Source organism: Nesoenas mayeri, assembly GCF_963082525.1.
Source record: "Nesoenas mayeri genome assembly, chromosome: 8".
Lineage (NCBI taxonomy): Eukaryota > Metazoa > Chordata > Aves > Columbiformes > Columbidae > Nesoenas > Nesoenas mayeri.
In genome coordinates this window covers 25,432,891-25,449,676 of record NC_137554.1, presented here as the reverse complement: position 1 = coordinate 25,449,676, position 16,786 = coordinate 25,432,891, and the positions used below count along the sequence as shown (strand labels likewise).

At 42.9% G+C, this 16,786-nt stretch overlaps 1 protein-coding gene across 1 annotated transcript in view; it reads right to left on the bottom strand.

Moving 5' to 3' along the window:
• Nucleotides 1–8,247, bottom strand: part of RAVER2 (ribonucleoprotein, PTB binding 2) — a gene marked incomplete at both ends in the record, with an annotated part of 41,559 nt that extends 33,312 nt beyond the window's left edge. Inside the window, one exon of the mRNA XM_080348998.1 lies at nt 8,071–8,247. Coding sequence (XP_080205124.1) covers nt 8,071–8,247 — 177 coding nt within the window. The remainder of the gene's footprint in view (nt 1–8,070) is intronic.
• Between the last annotated feature and the right edge of the window lie 8,539 nt (nt 8,248–16,786).

The following is a 16,786-nucleotide window of genomic DNA, read 5'->3' as shown; positions in this document are numbered from 1 at the left end:
GATCCATAAGAAAGATGGGGACAGACTTTTGAGCAGGACCTGTTGCAATAGGACAAGCGGTGATGGTTTTAAACTAAAGGAGGGAGATTGAGGGTGGACATAAGGAAGAAACTGTTGCCCCTGAGGGTGGGGAGAGCCTGTCCCAGGTTGGCCAGAGAGGTGGTAGATGCCCCATCCCGGGAGACATCCCAGGCCAGACTGGATGGGGCTCTGAGCAACCTGAGCTGGTGAAGATGTCCCTGCTCATGGCAGGGGTGGGACTGGATGAGCTTTAAGGTCCCTTCCAACCCAAACCATTCCATGATTCTCTGTCTGGGCCAGGAAGGAGTGTTTACTCAGCGAGGAGAAGCGGGTCATCCAAGTCAGGTATATTCTCTGGTGCAACCCTGTTAACTCGCAAGGAATGTAAGCAGAGGGCTGTTGCCCTGAGCACAGCGGTAACAAACAGCCGCAGCTCGTTCCCCGTTCCCGACCTCCACGGGGTTCAGCAAAGCAGTAACAAACCTAGCAATGGTACCACACACTAATCGGGGCTGCCAGTCCCAGCTATCACCACTACACCCACGCTCACAATATCCACATCCAAACCATCTGTTGAACAAGCCTAGCCACTATTAGTATTTGTTGCACATAATGTTTGCAAAACTGCTTCTCCTAAAGGATTTTTTCCTCTTTCACAAATGAATGAATCTGCTAGTCTAAAAAAAAAAAAAACACAAATCACTGACAATTACCACAACAATAATGGTTTAACTGCATCATATTAAGTCCACACAAAGTGGCAACATCCACTAACATGTGCAAAGTCTCACTGCCATGAGTGTCATGCACTGAATGCCCAACTAGATTATAATATTTTGACAACAAAACTTGTAGGCAGTTATAAAGCTGTCTGGCAGAGGTACAGCAGTCATGAATCCCATGCAGTTTCCAACACAAACACTGGTTACAGTGGTGCCCTATCTTGGCCCTTAATTATTGCACTCCTGGGATCAACTCGTAGTTGGCTCCTGAACCGGATATAAAACTCGGCACCGGCTCTTGGTCAACGAGGTGTGTTTGCACCTGAGCAAAGTCCCTGCCAGGCAGCTCCCGGGGAACGCCCCTGGTCACAGCAAGGATGATCCTACCGCAAAACCAGAGAGAAAACGCAGGAGAGAGCTCATCAGAATAACAGCAGCGGCATAAACACATGGGCCATGCCAGCGGCTCAGCTAAACATCTTGGAACAGAATGTAACCACTAATGCATAGCTACAACATAGCCCCTTAAACCTGCAAAGTTCTTAAAAGCAGACTCTGAAAGCTAGTTAATCTTATAATCAGTAACAATTAAAATCCTAACTAGAAAATAATCAGTCCATACTTTAAAAGTAGCAGAAAAAGCAAGGCCAAATATACTAAAAGGAGTTTAAGAGAAACCACTAATAAATACAGGCTCAGTATACTTTAAAAATGTATTATTTACCACCATAAGAAATGTGGTCTTGAAATGCTTCAATTCTTGGCCTGTCCTGTCTTGTCTTGGATAGAAAAACTGTCAACATGAGTTCCTACCACATACTAGCAATGTGAAATTTGCATCTCTCCAATGGAAAGAATGCCGGCCTTCCAGAGGATCTGTCGTTATGCTTTATTGCTCGCATTTTTTTAAACATAAACAAGAAAGGGAGTCATTAACAGGCACATTTTCTCTGTTTATCAAGTTAGCAAAGCTCAGTGTATTCTTTCTACTAAAATCAGCTTTTCACACCCGAGATCTCATCATGCAAGAAAAGAAACATGCAAGAAATACTCTGTCACCACGTGGAACAACATACCATGGATAAAGCTTACAACACCTAAATCGAAGTATTTTTCTCTCTCTAGATGTAATACTGAATTATGTTATTCTGGCAACAAAAATATTTAACAATTATAGTGGTGCCTGGCCAGATTTCTACAGTAAGCTTCAATGGTGTTTCCAATATAAACACTGGACAAGCCTGGTCTGTAACTTGGCTCTCAGCAAGTAGCTGAAGCCCTAAACTTCACATGCATATTCTTGCAATGGGAATCAATTATGTGTTAAGTAGTTGAACTGAATAACGCTTACCAAAGAAGTTTTAAATCATCTCACAACTAAAAAAAGACTTTGTTTCCATCTGTGCAGGCAGAGCAGGAAAGAGAAGGACTCCTCAGGAAAAAGCTTTACATTTACAAATGATATAATGCAGTGTTCATTTAATTCAAATTTTAGACCACTATATTTTTGAGTTCATGACATGACACGTGGATTTCACTGCAGATATATTAAAAAAAGGTCTGCTCAAAAAAAAAAGCTTAAAATAATAAAATTTAAATAAATAAAGTTTAAAATAATAACCTGTTACTGAGAGAAAATCCCAGAGACTCTGCTGCAGAGGAGAAGTGGGGTCAGTAGCACCATGAAGTGGGTTAGATAACAAAGCACAAGGATCAATGCAAAGTCAAATTTTAAACACCTCCTGTCTACTTATGACCACAGAGGTAGGAAGACCTCAAATTTTCACCAACTAGGCACAGACTACCAGATAAATCCTGCCTTGCACCTAGCAAGCAAGATTTCAGACAGAGATCGGGCTCACTCCATCATACAGGATGCACTCTTCTGTGGCAAATTTTCAAGTTTTTTTCGATGTGGTGTTAAAAAAAGTTCTCAGGTGAGCAGTGGCTGTGAGATCACATCTAAGATGTGCAGCAGATGTTCTCCTGCCCAGGTACCCAAGAACAATGAGGACTGATGTGGAGTCTAAAGCTTTGGCTCAGCACATTCCCTCTTCACTTCCACAAACTTTGAAACCTGAAATAAAATCAAGCCCACAATTCTAGGCCATAAAGTGCCTTTGGGGTGAACCTTTTGGTTTGAGAATCGACTCTCACTTTTGTAAGACCATATCCTACAAAGACCTTTAGTAAAATAATATAAGAAACCACTAAGGTACAAAAAGCTTCTCAATAAACTTAGCATGGACATGAAATGAAAAACATACTTCTCTGATCTTCCAGAGACATATTAGTGTGTTGGTAAGAGGAACACTATGGCACTGGAAATTCATTACATCATCTTGGGTAAAGTGGGTGATACGCAAGCTAAATGAAAGATAAAAAAAAAACATAGAAGGGGTAACATAAGAGAACAAGAACACAAAGCAAAAAAAATTAAAAAGGCAATAAAGACAATGAAAAAGCACGTGCATCCTCAGACATAAGAGCTACTCGCTATCCAGCGGGTGTGCCTTTCATGTTCAGTTGGTGTGACCAGGACCAAGTAAAACACAAAGGCCCCTCCTACTTAAACATCTGGCATACAATGGATCGGGAGGGAGAGGACTTCCTCAAATCATCACAGTTCATTAAAGGCTTTCCATCACAAAGGAACAAGGAAAAATTGTGGCTAATCCAAGGAGAAAGAAGAATTAAAAAAACCCAATCCCACCAGAAACAGCATCACGCTAAGTAGCGATTTGTCTTTTGATCAGGAACAGGCACCAGTGAATAAAACTGGGTGGGTACATCAGCTCCCAAACCACAAGATGAATCTCTGTCCCAGGTGGACTGCACCAGTTTCTTATCAATATGTTAAAGTTTCATCTTTCTTTAGATTCTGTCATGCCCAAGAAGAACTACAGGGTATTAAGATAATTATTCAGCCCTACTTTATTTCATGCCCTACATTTAAGTAGAACATCCCCTCTATAAGATTGATTTTCTAGCTTCAGCTGTTAAAGAAGAAAAGCAGAAATGGGAATGTAATATGTTGGCATTTAAAGATAATTAAACACAGAAAACACGAGTTGAAAGCAAGTGCATCTTCCACAGCACTGGATCCTTAGCTGCAAAGAGGGGAATTGAAAAGTGAACAGTCCTTGTTGGTCAGCTCATCTTAGCAGTGGAGACAGGAGATTTTGCTATGCATCTCGGTAATCATTAGCAAAAAAGGTAACTCAAGGCCTGTTCTTCCTAACAGCAACTCCATGGGATACAAACTGCTGTGCCAGGGCACCAGACTGATCACCTCCCGGTTATGAGCCGCTGCTCCTGTGGAAGTTCATCAGACATAAACAAGGAACCACCAACAGTGAAAAAACAATGACTTGGGGGAAATAAAATCCAATTCTTCTCCTCCACTGGGGCAATTACAAAAACCAAAACAAACAGAACATGACTTGCTATACAATACTCCAGCAAAAAAAATACTTCCCCTTTAGTAAGGTACAACTTCACTTGCACTCTGGTCATCCTGAAGCTCTTGACATCTCTGTACCAGTAAAGAAGAAAATTTATTGTTTCCCTCCTTCTCCCTGCCCAGAGCACTCGCAGCAGTTTTGTGATGGTTGCACAGACCTTCAATTTGTGACGGATGCCTTTGGACACCGCGCTTTCAAAATCGTATGCGCTGCGGTCCTTGCTATCAAAATGGATTAGTTGGTCCACCAGATATGACGGCTCAGGGAGATGCACGCGTGAGGCAATCACAAGAGATGTCCAAGCAAGAGATTGCTAATTCATTGCCAAGCACTGACCAGAATAAAACAAATTACTACAACCAAGCATATATTGAAGTCTTTGCAAAGACTCTCTATGCAAACATCAGCCTTACCACAACACTGCATCAGAGGATATTAATGCTAACGAGAACAGACCCACTATTGGACATTTTTCAAAACGACAGGCACTAATGGGACAATCTTGCCCCCTAAGTAGAAAGAAAATACTGAGCAGATTTTTAATATAGTTTGTGTATAGCTACAATAATATAAAAACATCAGATTGAGGGTGGGAAAACATGACATTAATTAAGACAGCTGATCTGGTGAGCTGTTTTACTCACACCACAGACCCAACTAACAGGAATTAGCAATAACAAATGCATTTCTATCTAATTATACAGGTCCAGCAATCTAAAAAGTAACAAAAATACAGCTGTGCAGATATCAATGGTGCTTCATCTCCAGATTCAGAGAGGTCATGGCAACAGTGTATGTCCGGTTTTAGGTCATTATCACAATGCATGTTTAATAACGTGCACAGTTCAGGTGCTGCGCTGGAGGAATTGGAGCAGGATGAATGTGGGGAGCTAACTGGCAATCCTGGAACACTTCACCATGACGGGTCTGTACAGAATCAATTGACTTGTCAACTAAACAGTAAATGGAGACTTTGCTTTCAAGAATAGCAAAAATGATAACAAAAATGTTTACTGCAGATCTGCCACAAAAATACCTTTCTCCATGGTTGCAGTGAGAGAATTGCTGGAAGAAATACTAATCCTGCAAGGACATATTTACAGGTTGAGCTACAAAGCCCAATGGAGAAAGAATCTTCTTGATGTAATTTTGACTTAAGTTGTTCCCCTTTTGGATTTGTTTCTCATTGACAGTCAATGAAAAAAGTTTATGAGGGAATGCTGACCAACTCGGTGTGACAGACAGCAAAGTGCTTTCTTCAGGTTGACCTTCCTCCTGGAAACAGGCTCCACATTTCCTGAGAAACACAGATGTTGCCAAACTCATTTACAGAGAAATCCCACTTGCCAAGATTCAAACGTGGGCAACCTTTGCCCCTTAGCAATAGCCAGCCCACACCTAAAGTACCAAACGCTTCTGACACTTCAAGATCTCTCTGTTTGTTTGGTTTCTAAGACTATAAATCTGTGGTACTCTGTTTCTGGTTCAGAAACTTCATGGCTAAGGTACTTATCTTCTGTGGCTTTAAGAATATGTATTTTTTTTTAATTCAGTTTTACACAGGTGGAACTCCAAAGGTAATAGAAGATTACAAGTACAACAATAAATAAAAAAAGTTAATATGTAGCTACGGCTGGCAGAGGAAAATGTTTATTACTTAATTTCACCTGTAAAAAACTGGAGTTTTGTTCTCAACTTGAAAATTATGAACCTTCTGAGAAAACGAAACATCTCCACCAATCTCAACCAGCAGAAGAGCCGTTTCTCACTTTAAAACTATTTCAGTAAATCTTGGCCTCGCTCTTTACATCATAACAACAAACACAACACCCCAATGATTAGAAATTAATAATTACATTTATTAGAATCTATTCTGGAAAACTTCATTACATTTAAACGATGTTCATCTCCTTCACAATGGCGAATAAATTAGACAGGTTAGCAATAGCTTATCTGATTTCACTTGGCTAACCAAGAAGAAAACAGCAGACGAAACACACACAGTGTTTACCAAGGGTGCTCATTTGAAACAAGAAATACTACGTTTCATGGTAATTTGTGGAAATGCATTACAGCCAAATACACAGGTATACTTAACATGCCTGACCACAAACACACTTCTGCTTTCCAAAACTGCTCCAGGACAGAAACTTCCTCTCTATAGCAAAACTGTTCTGTCTTTCCATGCCAACACCAATAGCTCAATGACGGTAAAAACTAAAATGACACCTTTTGAAGCTGTATTTCAGGATCCCTGCATGGTGGTACTGTTCTAGCATAGTACCAGCTTAACGTCAGAACCAAATTGAAACGGCAAACTTCCAAAATACCGTGTGGGTGCCAAACTGGACCTCCACACTCACACCTCCCTGCAGCATTCTTTGTCTGACCAAGCAGTGCCAAACTTGACGGCTTCCACTGAAGCGAGATGTGCTTTTAACCATCCACGTGTGAATTTATGAAGTTCCAGCAAGTAATGCAACTGTTGGAGTGTCAGACAAAGTGATCCCACCCTGGCCATCTGCAGCGAGCACCCCGTGATACTCCAGTAAGCCCTTCCTGTCAACACACTCACGCGCGGTGGCTTCTTAAAGAGATGATGAAGATTAGCAGCGTTTTCCAAGTTGTGAGTTTGCTATTGATTTGGTCATTAGCTTGCTATAAATATGGGTGAGGCTTTGTGTGTAAAACATCACAGCAAAATCATCACATCTAAAACTCCAACCATGCTACGGCACAGTCAAATCGACCAAAAGACACCATATGCATGAAAACAAAACATCGAGAAGTGACACAGCAACCCAGCTCGGTACTCTGATCAAATTACACTGATTACTGAAAGATTCTCTCTGAAATGAATGGTCCCTTTCTACCAGAGTTACAGAGAAAATCATAGTCTTCACGCACTACACTGACCCGCAGGTAGTTAAATGGCCCGTGCTTTAGAAAGACAGGGAAAGAGACACGAGGAGAGGTTTAGAACAAACACTGTAATCACAATTTTTTATGTTTCTGCATCAAGTTGAACATATGGAGCTGGTAAAGACCTGGTAAAGTGACTGTGCAAGTAAATCACCTCAAAATCTGACTCACACGCATTAGGTTTACGAGTTCAGCAATTTTCTCCTCCAAACGGCAGCAATTTGAGCAGAATTCTCCTAAACTACCAATAGATTGCAGAAAAACACTTTCACAGACTACGCACTACTCACCTCGAAAAAATAAAACCGAACAGACTTGAAGCCTTTTAGCTTTTCTTTTATACAGAAGCTGGACGTGCAGAGGTCGCCCCACCTGCCTGTCCGCTGTGGCAACACAGGTGTCACCTCACGAGTAGCGCTCACCGGCCCCACACCGGCCACCGCTCCCCTTCAGGGGCAGCCACCAGGTGCTGTGAGTACACTGGTTAATTAGCCGGGCTGATTCACACACCTGGTCGCCCCTCACAGCCCCCCATGGCTGCTCCCCCCAGCCGCGGCTCTCAGGTAACGGCGGGGCCGGCCCAGCCCGGCGTCGCCCCCGGCCCACGCGGGCGACGGTTCCCGCTCTGGGCAGGACAAGCTGCAGCCGCTCCGGGCGGCACCGCGGTAACAAAGCCGCCTGCCCAAGGAGGCGCGGGGAGGAGAAGCCCGAGCGGGCTCGCAGCGGGGAGGAAGGGGAAGCTGCAGCTCCCGAACACCCCCGGGAAAGAGGGCGAACGCGGGCAGCCCCGCACCTCCCTCCCTCCCGCCGGCCCTGGGGAGCGGCTCCACCTCGGCACCCGGCCCCGCTCCGCAGCCCTGCGACGTGCCCCTGCGGCCCCGGCCCGCCCGAGGCGCCGGCGGGAGCTCGCCACGCCGGCTGAGGGGGGGCGGCGGCCGTACCTGGCTGCTGCTCTCGGCCGGCAGGTTCCTCAGCAGGATCTTGCGCCTGTTGCTCAGCTCCCGGCGAGTGCTCGCCAGCCGCCTCGCCACCTCCTCGGGGCCGAGCGGCGGGGGCGGCCGAGCCCCCCGCGGCGGCTCCGCGGGCAGGTCCGCGCCGCGCTCGGCTGCTGCCGCCATCTTGCAGAGCGCCCGGGCGAGCGGGGGGAGCCGCGGCGGTGGGCGGGCGGCGGAGCCGCGGGGCACGGTACGGAACGGCCCGGCGGGGAGCCACGCCAGGCCCGCCCCGCCGAGGGGCCGCGCCCGCCGCCCTCTGCCTGCCCCCAAGTGTGCGGAGCCCCGCCGAGGAGCCCAGGGAGGGGGCCGCGGGCTCGGCCTCCCCGAAATAGGCGCCCCGACCCCCGTGTCGCACAAAGGAGGTGGAAGGGGCGCGAATCCCTTGTGAGGAGAGAAGGACAAGGGGTGGGAGTGGAGAAAAGTGGCGAGGAGCGCGGTCGTGCACGGAACGGCCTCGGGCTGTGAACCCCTTTGGGGTGTGCGGGGATGAGCGGGAGTTTCATCCCCGCAGTAACGTAGAGTCTGATTTCGGGGAAGGATTTGAGCACTCTTGACGAGAGTTTGAGGCTCTTGGGAGGGAAATCGCCCCAAGAGCCATCGTGACAGAGGTGCCCCAAGGCCTGGACGCTGTCCCTGTCACTCACCGAGGCACGAAGTGGCTCTTTTTCCCCAAAAGGAACCAGTTTCCCCAGAATTCCCACTGTCGACACCTGCCTTAGGTACAAGTCCCCTCAGAGAGACCGAAATGCAGAGCCACAACAGAACAGCAGATCTTGAGCGAACCCAAATGCGCCATCAGAGGTCAGCGGGCATGGTGGCCGAAGATGATCTCGTTCTAAGTTTAATCTTCATCAGAAACATACCAAACAAATTACAAAGCATCCAAATGGGTGAACCACTTGCAGCAGGAGTCACCCTCTGGTGGCAAAGCGCCGTGTGATGGCGGATGGGCAGGTCCAGGGACACCACTGTCATGCCAAGAGAAGGAGCTCAGCGTCCTGGTACAAGGAAAATATTGCTGGGAGTCACTATATAAAATAAATTTTCCCTTTTCCGAAGCCTCTGTCTGTAAAAATGTTTCGCTCCGTTAGCCAGTGCTTAATTTAAAAAATAAAAGAGGTTGTCCTCTTGAAAAATTAACTTCTCCTTAGCGTAGTTACTTGCAATGTCACAGCAAATTTAGCTCTTACCGTTGTCATCATTGCTATAAATGAATGAAGAATAATTTAAATGTTTGTATCCATTTTTAGATATGAGGCCGACCACAAAGAACAGGCAAAAGAGAATCCAAACCTGAAAACCAGTTGTCTTAAAAAGGAAATTGGAAATACATCTTCAGTTAAATTGGGTATATATGATTAAGTTCTTATCAACAAAATCTAATTCCATTTTAGACAGGATTACCAGTTACAGAAAAAAAACCTCCAAACAACAGTGTTTTATAAATTGCATTAGTCCAGCCCAGTGCTAGCAAGTTAAGACTACAAGGAATCTTGGACCTTCATTACTTCTAAAATTAATTTTAAAACTACTGAACAAACAATAATAAAAGTTTTGTGGGTATTTATGTGTATTATTAATACAATTATCAGGGCTGACAAGCTTCCGTTCAACGGCTTCATTTTCTCGATTTTTTTTGAACGGGTAATGTGTCTCCTCCTTCAGTATTTGTATTAGGTTTAATGAATTTTTGGAAATCAAGGGCATGAAGGGCATTTGTAAATAGTTCATGTATTTGTCATGGGAGAATTTGAGAACTGCCCAATTCAGCCTCTCCTGAACATTTATTTGGCCTTCATACTTAAACCAAGAAACAGGAAAAACTATTATAAGAAATTATTAGAGTGAGATCTGATCTAAGGGAAGTTTAATACTCTTAAAAAATAGATATATTTTCATAGTTCCCATTCTTTGAGAAATGTAACTTAAAAATAAGTACATGCCTGCTATTTTTTCAAATTTCAGATGAAGATTTGCATTTTAAAACTATGAGATATCTTTCCCAGCACAAGCTGTGAGCTACAGGCTTTTTATGCCTAAGGATTTACAAATCATTGATCATGCTGCCTATAGAATTATCCTTGGAAAAGATAAATTGATGAATGCAAAGTCTCCTAGTGAATGTTTACCATGATTTTCAGGTCAAGCTACGAAACTGAAGTAGGGATACGAGGTCTCCTGAAAACTTATCTGAAACATATAATAATGTAAATCATTCTGGGACCAAGAAAAAGATTGATCTGCTAGGAATACCGAAACACGTAACTGTCTCCTCAGAAATAATTATCAGATTAAGCTATGACAGCAGAAATTAAGGATCTGCTCAAAATGTCATTTTAGTTTAGTGAAGCTAAGGAAGTAGCAAAAGCAGAGTAACTAATTATAGCGTTAATTTTTCCAGTCTGAAGGTGGACACTCTGGTTCATCTGTATGTTACTGATAATTAATGCTACCTATAGCAGTTACCTTCTCAAAAACTTACCTGCCTGGCTTTTGTTTGGTTGGTTTTTTTTCAATAGGCTGCAGGTGTCTCTGAATGAAAGTCATTAAAAATTAAAGTGCATTGCTAAAAAAATAGTTCAGAAAGGAATAGTTGGATATGAATTGCAAAAATAAAACTACCATTGTAGTAGTTGCAAGTAGTTCCAGAGAGATAGAAGTATTTTTCTTGCTTAGAGATACATATTAAAAGGTTGTTGGTAAAAGTATTCATCTTTTTTCTCACCCCAGTGTTCACATTTCATTCTGTGCACAGGTAGTTGACATCACACAGGTAGGTCAAAGAATTGCCTGCACTAAAAGGCAACGACAAAGAGAGCAGGAAAGATCAAAAACTTTGCTGTTGTCCGCGGAGATGGTCCGTGAAAATGAACAAAGCCACACGTCACCTCGTCTGACAACCAAAATCAGCCAAGCCAGCATCAGCAGCAACAACCAGTCTGACCTGAGGAGATGCTCCCTCTGGCACCCAACTGCCATCCTGTTTTGAGTACACCCTCAGGCAGGCACGTGGTGAATTAAAACATAATTTTAAATAAAAATACAATCAAAATTAGGCACCAATAAAGAAAAACATGTCCGTTGGAGTCCCCACAGAGTGTCGGTGGGCACATTAATCCAGCACGGAGGTTGTGCGAGCAAACAATCCATCCTCCTTCGAAGCCCCACAAACCGATCAGTGTGAATCTGATCTTGTTGATTACACACCATCTTCTATATGCATTGTATGCGTATGTTTGTATGAATGTATCGTTACTCACCTCATGCTGCTTTCAAAAAAAGCGTTACACATTTATGCTTTGCACTCGAAACAGCCTTCAGTTTTCTCATGCACTTGAATTATGTTTCAAAATTGCTAATAAATCAAAAAGCAGTATTTAAAAAATGGCAGAAAAGTATAGTGATCTGCAAGCATAACTTTGCACTGCTGGCTTGATGCTATTATACAGATAAGCCAATTTGTGGTGATTTAGTTCACTAAATTCCTTGTTAATTAAGAGTAATGTACCCATCTCCAGCAGTTGCTTTTGTAGCTCTTCTAAGCTGAAGATTAATTTACCCACGCTGCTGCAGCTCTGAACTAATGCAAGCCCTAGATATATTTTTTCATTTTTATGGGATGAGAGTGTTAAAACAGAATTGTGTCACAAACACTCTTCCTGAATTGAAGATGCCCTCAGGCATAATTGTCCATGTTCAAAAGTACAAACAAATTCAGATCTGTGCAGATAAAAATAAAAGCCAAGATTCAGAACATCTGATGGATCTCCAAGATCCATCTGATGTTCCCAGGTATATGAGATACAAGGAATGTATCTGTGAGCTCTTTAGATAAGTGATTTCTTATATGAAAGAGAAATCGAAATGATTTTCTAAAATCTGAAGCCCTTTGCTGGGTGTGTTTCCTGCAATGAGGGTGTGGAATCCATCAGTTGCTGCAAATTCGAAGCTTCCATAAGAATCCCTGATTGCTTCATGTGAACAAAGCATAAACAATCCCGTTCTCTTTAGTCCGTATTATAGCCACTGTTTCAAGCTCTAGCAACTCCTGGTGTTTCATCAGGAAACTGAAATGTTGAAGCCAAAAGATGTAGATTGAGTTGTCAACACCAGTAATTAATTCAGTGATGATCGATTAGATGCTCATTTATCTCACAAATGCATAATGCCTCCAGAATATCCCAGAGGTGCCAAAAGAAGGTCCTTTCACCATTTTTCTACAAATTTAAATACGTTTGGCATTCTGAGTGTAACATTTTGTAGTGCAGTAACACTGGGGATCATTAAGAAACAAACGGAATTTCATATGAAATTACCAAGCTAGACAGCTGAGTGAGCAACTGATACCTGCAGTGACGTGATGAAGCAAAAACCTTGTAACCCCTCTGAGGCTTCACTTGTTCTGTTACAATTCACTAAATTAACCACTCGAATAACTCAGCATGTCCAGACTGCAGTTTTGTTGAAACAGGTACTGTGACATGGCAAGTCTTCCCAGCTAACTGCTAATCTTGTTTTAATAACAGAGATATTCTGATGAACGATTCAGTCTCCAGAAACTTAGGAATTGTGCTAATACAGGCTCAGGCTTCAGGTCCATCAAATCACATCCCAGCAGTTCCCATCTTGTGGGAGAGATGCCAGATGGGCAGCAGATTGCGACAGAGTCCACAACAGCCACACGCTTTACTCAGAGTTGCGTTGCAAATAAATAATTATTTTCGCTTTGCTCACCCTCCTTTGTGTGAGCCTTGTATGTGCTCTAGTGGTGCAGTCACTAGAACAGGGCAGGTACTGCAACGTTTGACCAAAATTGGATGTTTCTTTACTCCCGAAACATTCTTCCATACACAAAACCACTTCCAAGTGACGCAGCTGAACATTCTCCTTTTAAGTGGAACCCGATAGCTCTTAAACTTGGTGTAACATTTCTCCAAAGTGTGCTGGGAATGATGGATTATCTCAGTAACAGACTCGTTAGTGACTTCTCTTCAGTTTCTGTTCGTAACACAGAGGTCTGCAAATAAACAGTAAAAAGAGGTAAGAGCTATAACTTACAAAATGAGTAACTATTCTGAGGAAATCATTACAGTGAAGCGTAATGTAATGGTCTATTTTGGGAATAGTGGTCTTTGCAGTAGAATTTATAACCTTTGTTGCCTAAGGAGTATCGTTAGCAAATCCGTGGGAAGGTTATATTTAAAGACAGAAAAAAAAAAGAGTGAATCTCAAATAAAACCACCAGAAAACAAATCTAGCTGCTTGAACAATAAATGAGAACAGTAGAAAATAAGATCAAACAAATATTATAAGTACATTCCTCTCTAATAAATGGCCCCAAAGGCCAATATATTCACAGGGGAACCTCAGCAACCTTACTCCTGAAACAATATCTTCCCTGCTTTAAATGGTCATTCTTCCCCGCATAGGCTTTATTTTTCCTCATGCAGACTCAACTTCAAATGTAGCAGTAACTTACTGGCAGAGAGTATATTTTGGCAATTTTAATAATTAAAAAAAAATTTAAAGGTTCCTTGAGTTTCTAGCAAAAGCAGGTACAACCCCAGATTCCTAACTGACTAACCCATTAATGGGCTGCAAATTGTAGTTTCAAATCATTCTCTCAGATTCTTGATACAGGCCTATTTTCTAAGAACTGGAAACTGATATTGATAGTTCACAGGAACTGAGAAACAATTTCACATTAAAAACTAGTGAAATTATCACACTGAATTAAAACCATCACTAGGGTGGATCGGCACATCTCCGTTACTATCTCATTTCCAGTCCCTGCAGATCTGGCTAACTATAAACTTGAGAATTTTTGACACAATTAACTGAATAGTGCGTGGATAGTGGGAGCGAACAGGCATCTTGACAGTGATTTGTTTTGCTGTGATAAACCAGTCAGTGATTTATCCTTGCCAGCAGATGTTGGAATTGTAAACACCCCCACAATATTTTGTCCTTAAAACCACTGTAACTTGTTAAATATGGAAAACTGGCATGAAGAATATAATGCGAACGAAACTTTCCCAGTACATTCTTAAAAAATTTATGAGACTTTAAAATGTTCTGCCATTCAGTTATAAAAAGGTTTCCATAGAAACCGTCATGCAACATGACTTTTTTGCTATAAACACACTTACCGAACTGTCCGACTTGTACATGTTCATTCCGTTTTCATGGGGAGCAAAAAAAAGAAATCCATCCTGTTCCTGTTTTCCAGTTTTATTGGCTGAAGTTACAGCAGTAACACATTTTGACTTGTTTATAGAGATTTCTTTGGTTAAGCTGCAATGGAAATAAACACACTTAAAGAGGTTATTATTTTGCAGGAATTAGATCATGTAAGTTTAATTACTCAATCTTTAATCTCTCCGAATTACACGTGATTTGCATACACGATGCCAAGAGAATCGATATTGGGAGCAGATTAATTGAAGTGTCAGAAAGTTGGAAAACTGAAAAGAAATATACTAAAACTATTTGACCAAGTTCCCAGTTTCCTGCAGTTCTCAGCGCCAACCCATTTTGGAGTGTCTGTCTGATTTCATTACCTCTTGGTGCAGTGGAAGAGTTTTAAAATGAGACAAATCCATCAGTGTTGACTAAACTGGAAATATCTGGTAATCCAACCCCAGGCTGGCCCATTGTTCAACTGGAGTGACAGTGCCCAGCTTTAAAGAGGAGACACTGCCAGTTTTCGGAGAACTTTGACGTGGCACCGCACCACCTCTTGCTGCACGTTTTTTCACGCAGATGTTGCCTGTAAAAAGCACCGACTCGACAGTCTCGGGGCCACATTTGTCCCCTTTATCCCTCACCTTTCCCTGCCAGGTGAGGGTGGGGTTGGACGGTTCCTGCTCTGCTTTTTGGCCAACAGTTTCCCTTGCTTGCTGTCACTGCTTTTGTTCCATTTGTGGCAATAACAGCGGAGCACACTCGTTCAGGCAGCGCTCCAGGCAGCTAGTATTTTTGCCAGTGTCAGCTATAAAAATGTAGAATAAAACAGAACAAAACATAATTGTCACTGCTGGGTCCCAGCTTCTGAGAGCGGTACCATCTACTGCTGCCACTAATGAAACCAGCCCGGGGGTAAAAATATCCAAATAGCAAGTTTTTTCCAGAGAACTTAGATGACGCCACTGTGCTTCATCTGGGAGCTGAAGCTTCCAGATCTAATACATGTTTCTCTGCCATCAAATTCCTGCTGCTCTTCTGCTCAGGCCATTGCTGTTGCTGACACTTTCTGATGGGCGTAGAACTGTGCTGCGTGACAAGAAAAGCCTTGGTTAAACTGAGTAGATGTCATTATTTGAAGGAAACTTTTTAACTTCAAACATTTATTTTCCCTTAATATATCATTAGATCAACTGTTTACTGAAAATCTCACTGGGAGTTTGCAGAAGAGAGGTAGAAGCAATCGAGGCTTTGCCTGGAACGCAGCAGGGAACCAGCAAACTCACATTCTAGTGCAGGCTGCTGTGCAAAGTCAGTAAGTCACTTCAGACCCTCCTGTTCACACACAGCGTTAGATACGCTCCAAATTTCTGCCAGTTCAGGCTCCTTTTGGATCTGTGTACCCCAGCCTCAGGAAGTGCAAACCGAAGCAGGCAGTAGAGATGGTGGAGACGCGGGGAAGTGTTGGGCTTTCCTGCGGAGATGGAACCGGCGGTGTTTCTGCGCATGCCCTGGCAAACGCACCAGCTATGTCTGGCACTTCGCTAACGAGGCCGGGGCTGGAGGACTTCACTCCTGGACTTGGGTGTCGAAATTCCACTGTAGCCTTGGCTGCAGAAACACAAGCCCTTCTGGGCCAAGGTCCTTCCGTGACTCAGTTCAGAGCACGCAAAGCAGAGAAAATAATTACCTCTCATCACGCAGAAGTGCTGCAAAAAAGTAATATGATATTCTTGATGGCACTTAGATTACTTTTCATAGTTAAGATTCAGGGCAAAGGGGGGATTGTACAGCAAAACAACCCAACAGTTACCAAGTTAACTGCGATAGGAATTAATATTCCAAACATCACTGGAAGCCTAGCGCAGGCTCCTTTGAAAACCCCAGCCATAGCGGAGATTCTCTTTTAAAAACAACTGAAATGGGTAGCTAAGCGCTATGAACACTGCAAATTGATCTTTGCATTTGCGTACAGCCTTTTGGATTACCTGCACTCTCTGAACTTGAGCCAGGACTTCTGCATCCTATTTTTTCCCCCTTTTCCATATTTGCTGCCAGCTTACTACCATAATTTGTACTCTGACAGATCTACTTTCCATCCTCATCACCATTTCTGGGTCACTTTACAGAATAAAGCCTTTGAAAGTCAGGGACCTCATTTTGACCAGTTATAGTCACAATTACTGCTGCACATGTGAACATCTCATGAATTCTTATCTGTCTTCTCACTGCCAAGAGCGAGGGTAAAGATAATATTTCATGGCTTAAGTGGCCTTATAAAACATTTGTGGGCAAACTGTGACATACTCTTTCCAAATCACATTTTTTACCAAGGCAATAATGTAAACAAATAAAAAAAATCATCCTAATTAATTTTTCAAGCCATATATTCTGACCATGTAAGCAGCCGGCCAGCTGGGTTACCTGGATGGAGAACCTGCTTGTAACCTGTAGGAAAAATCAATATTTGACAGCGCTC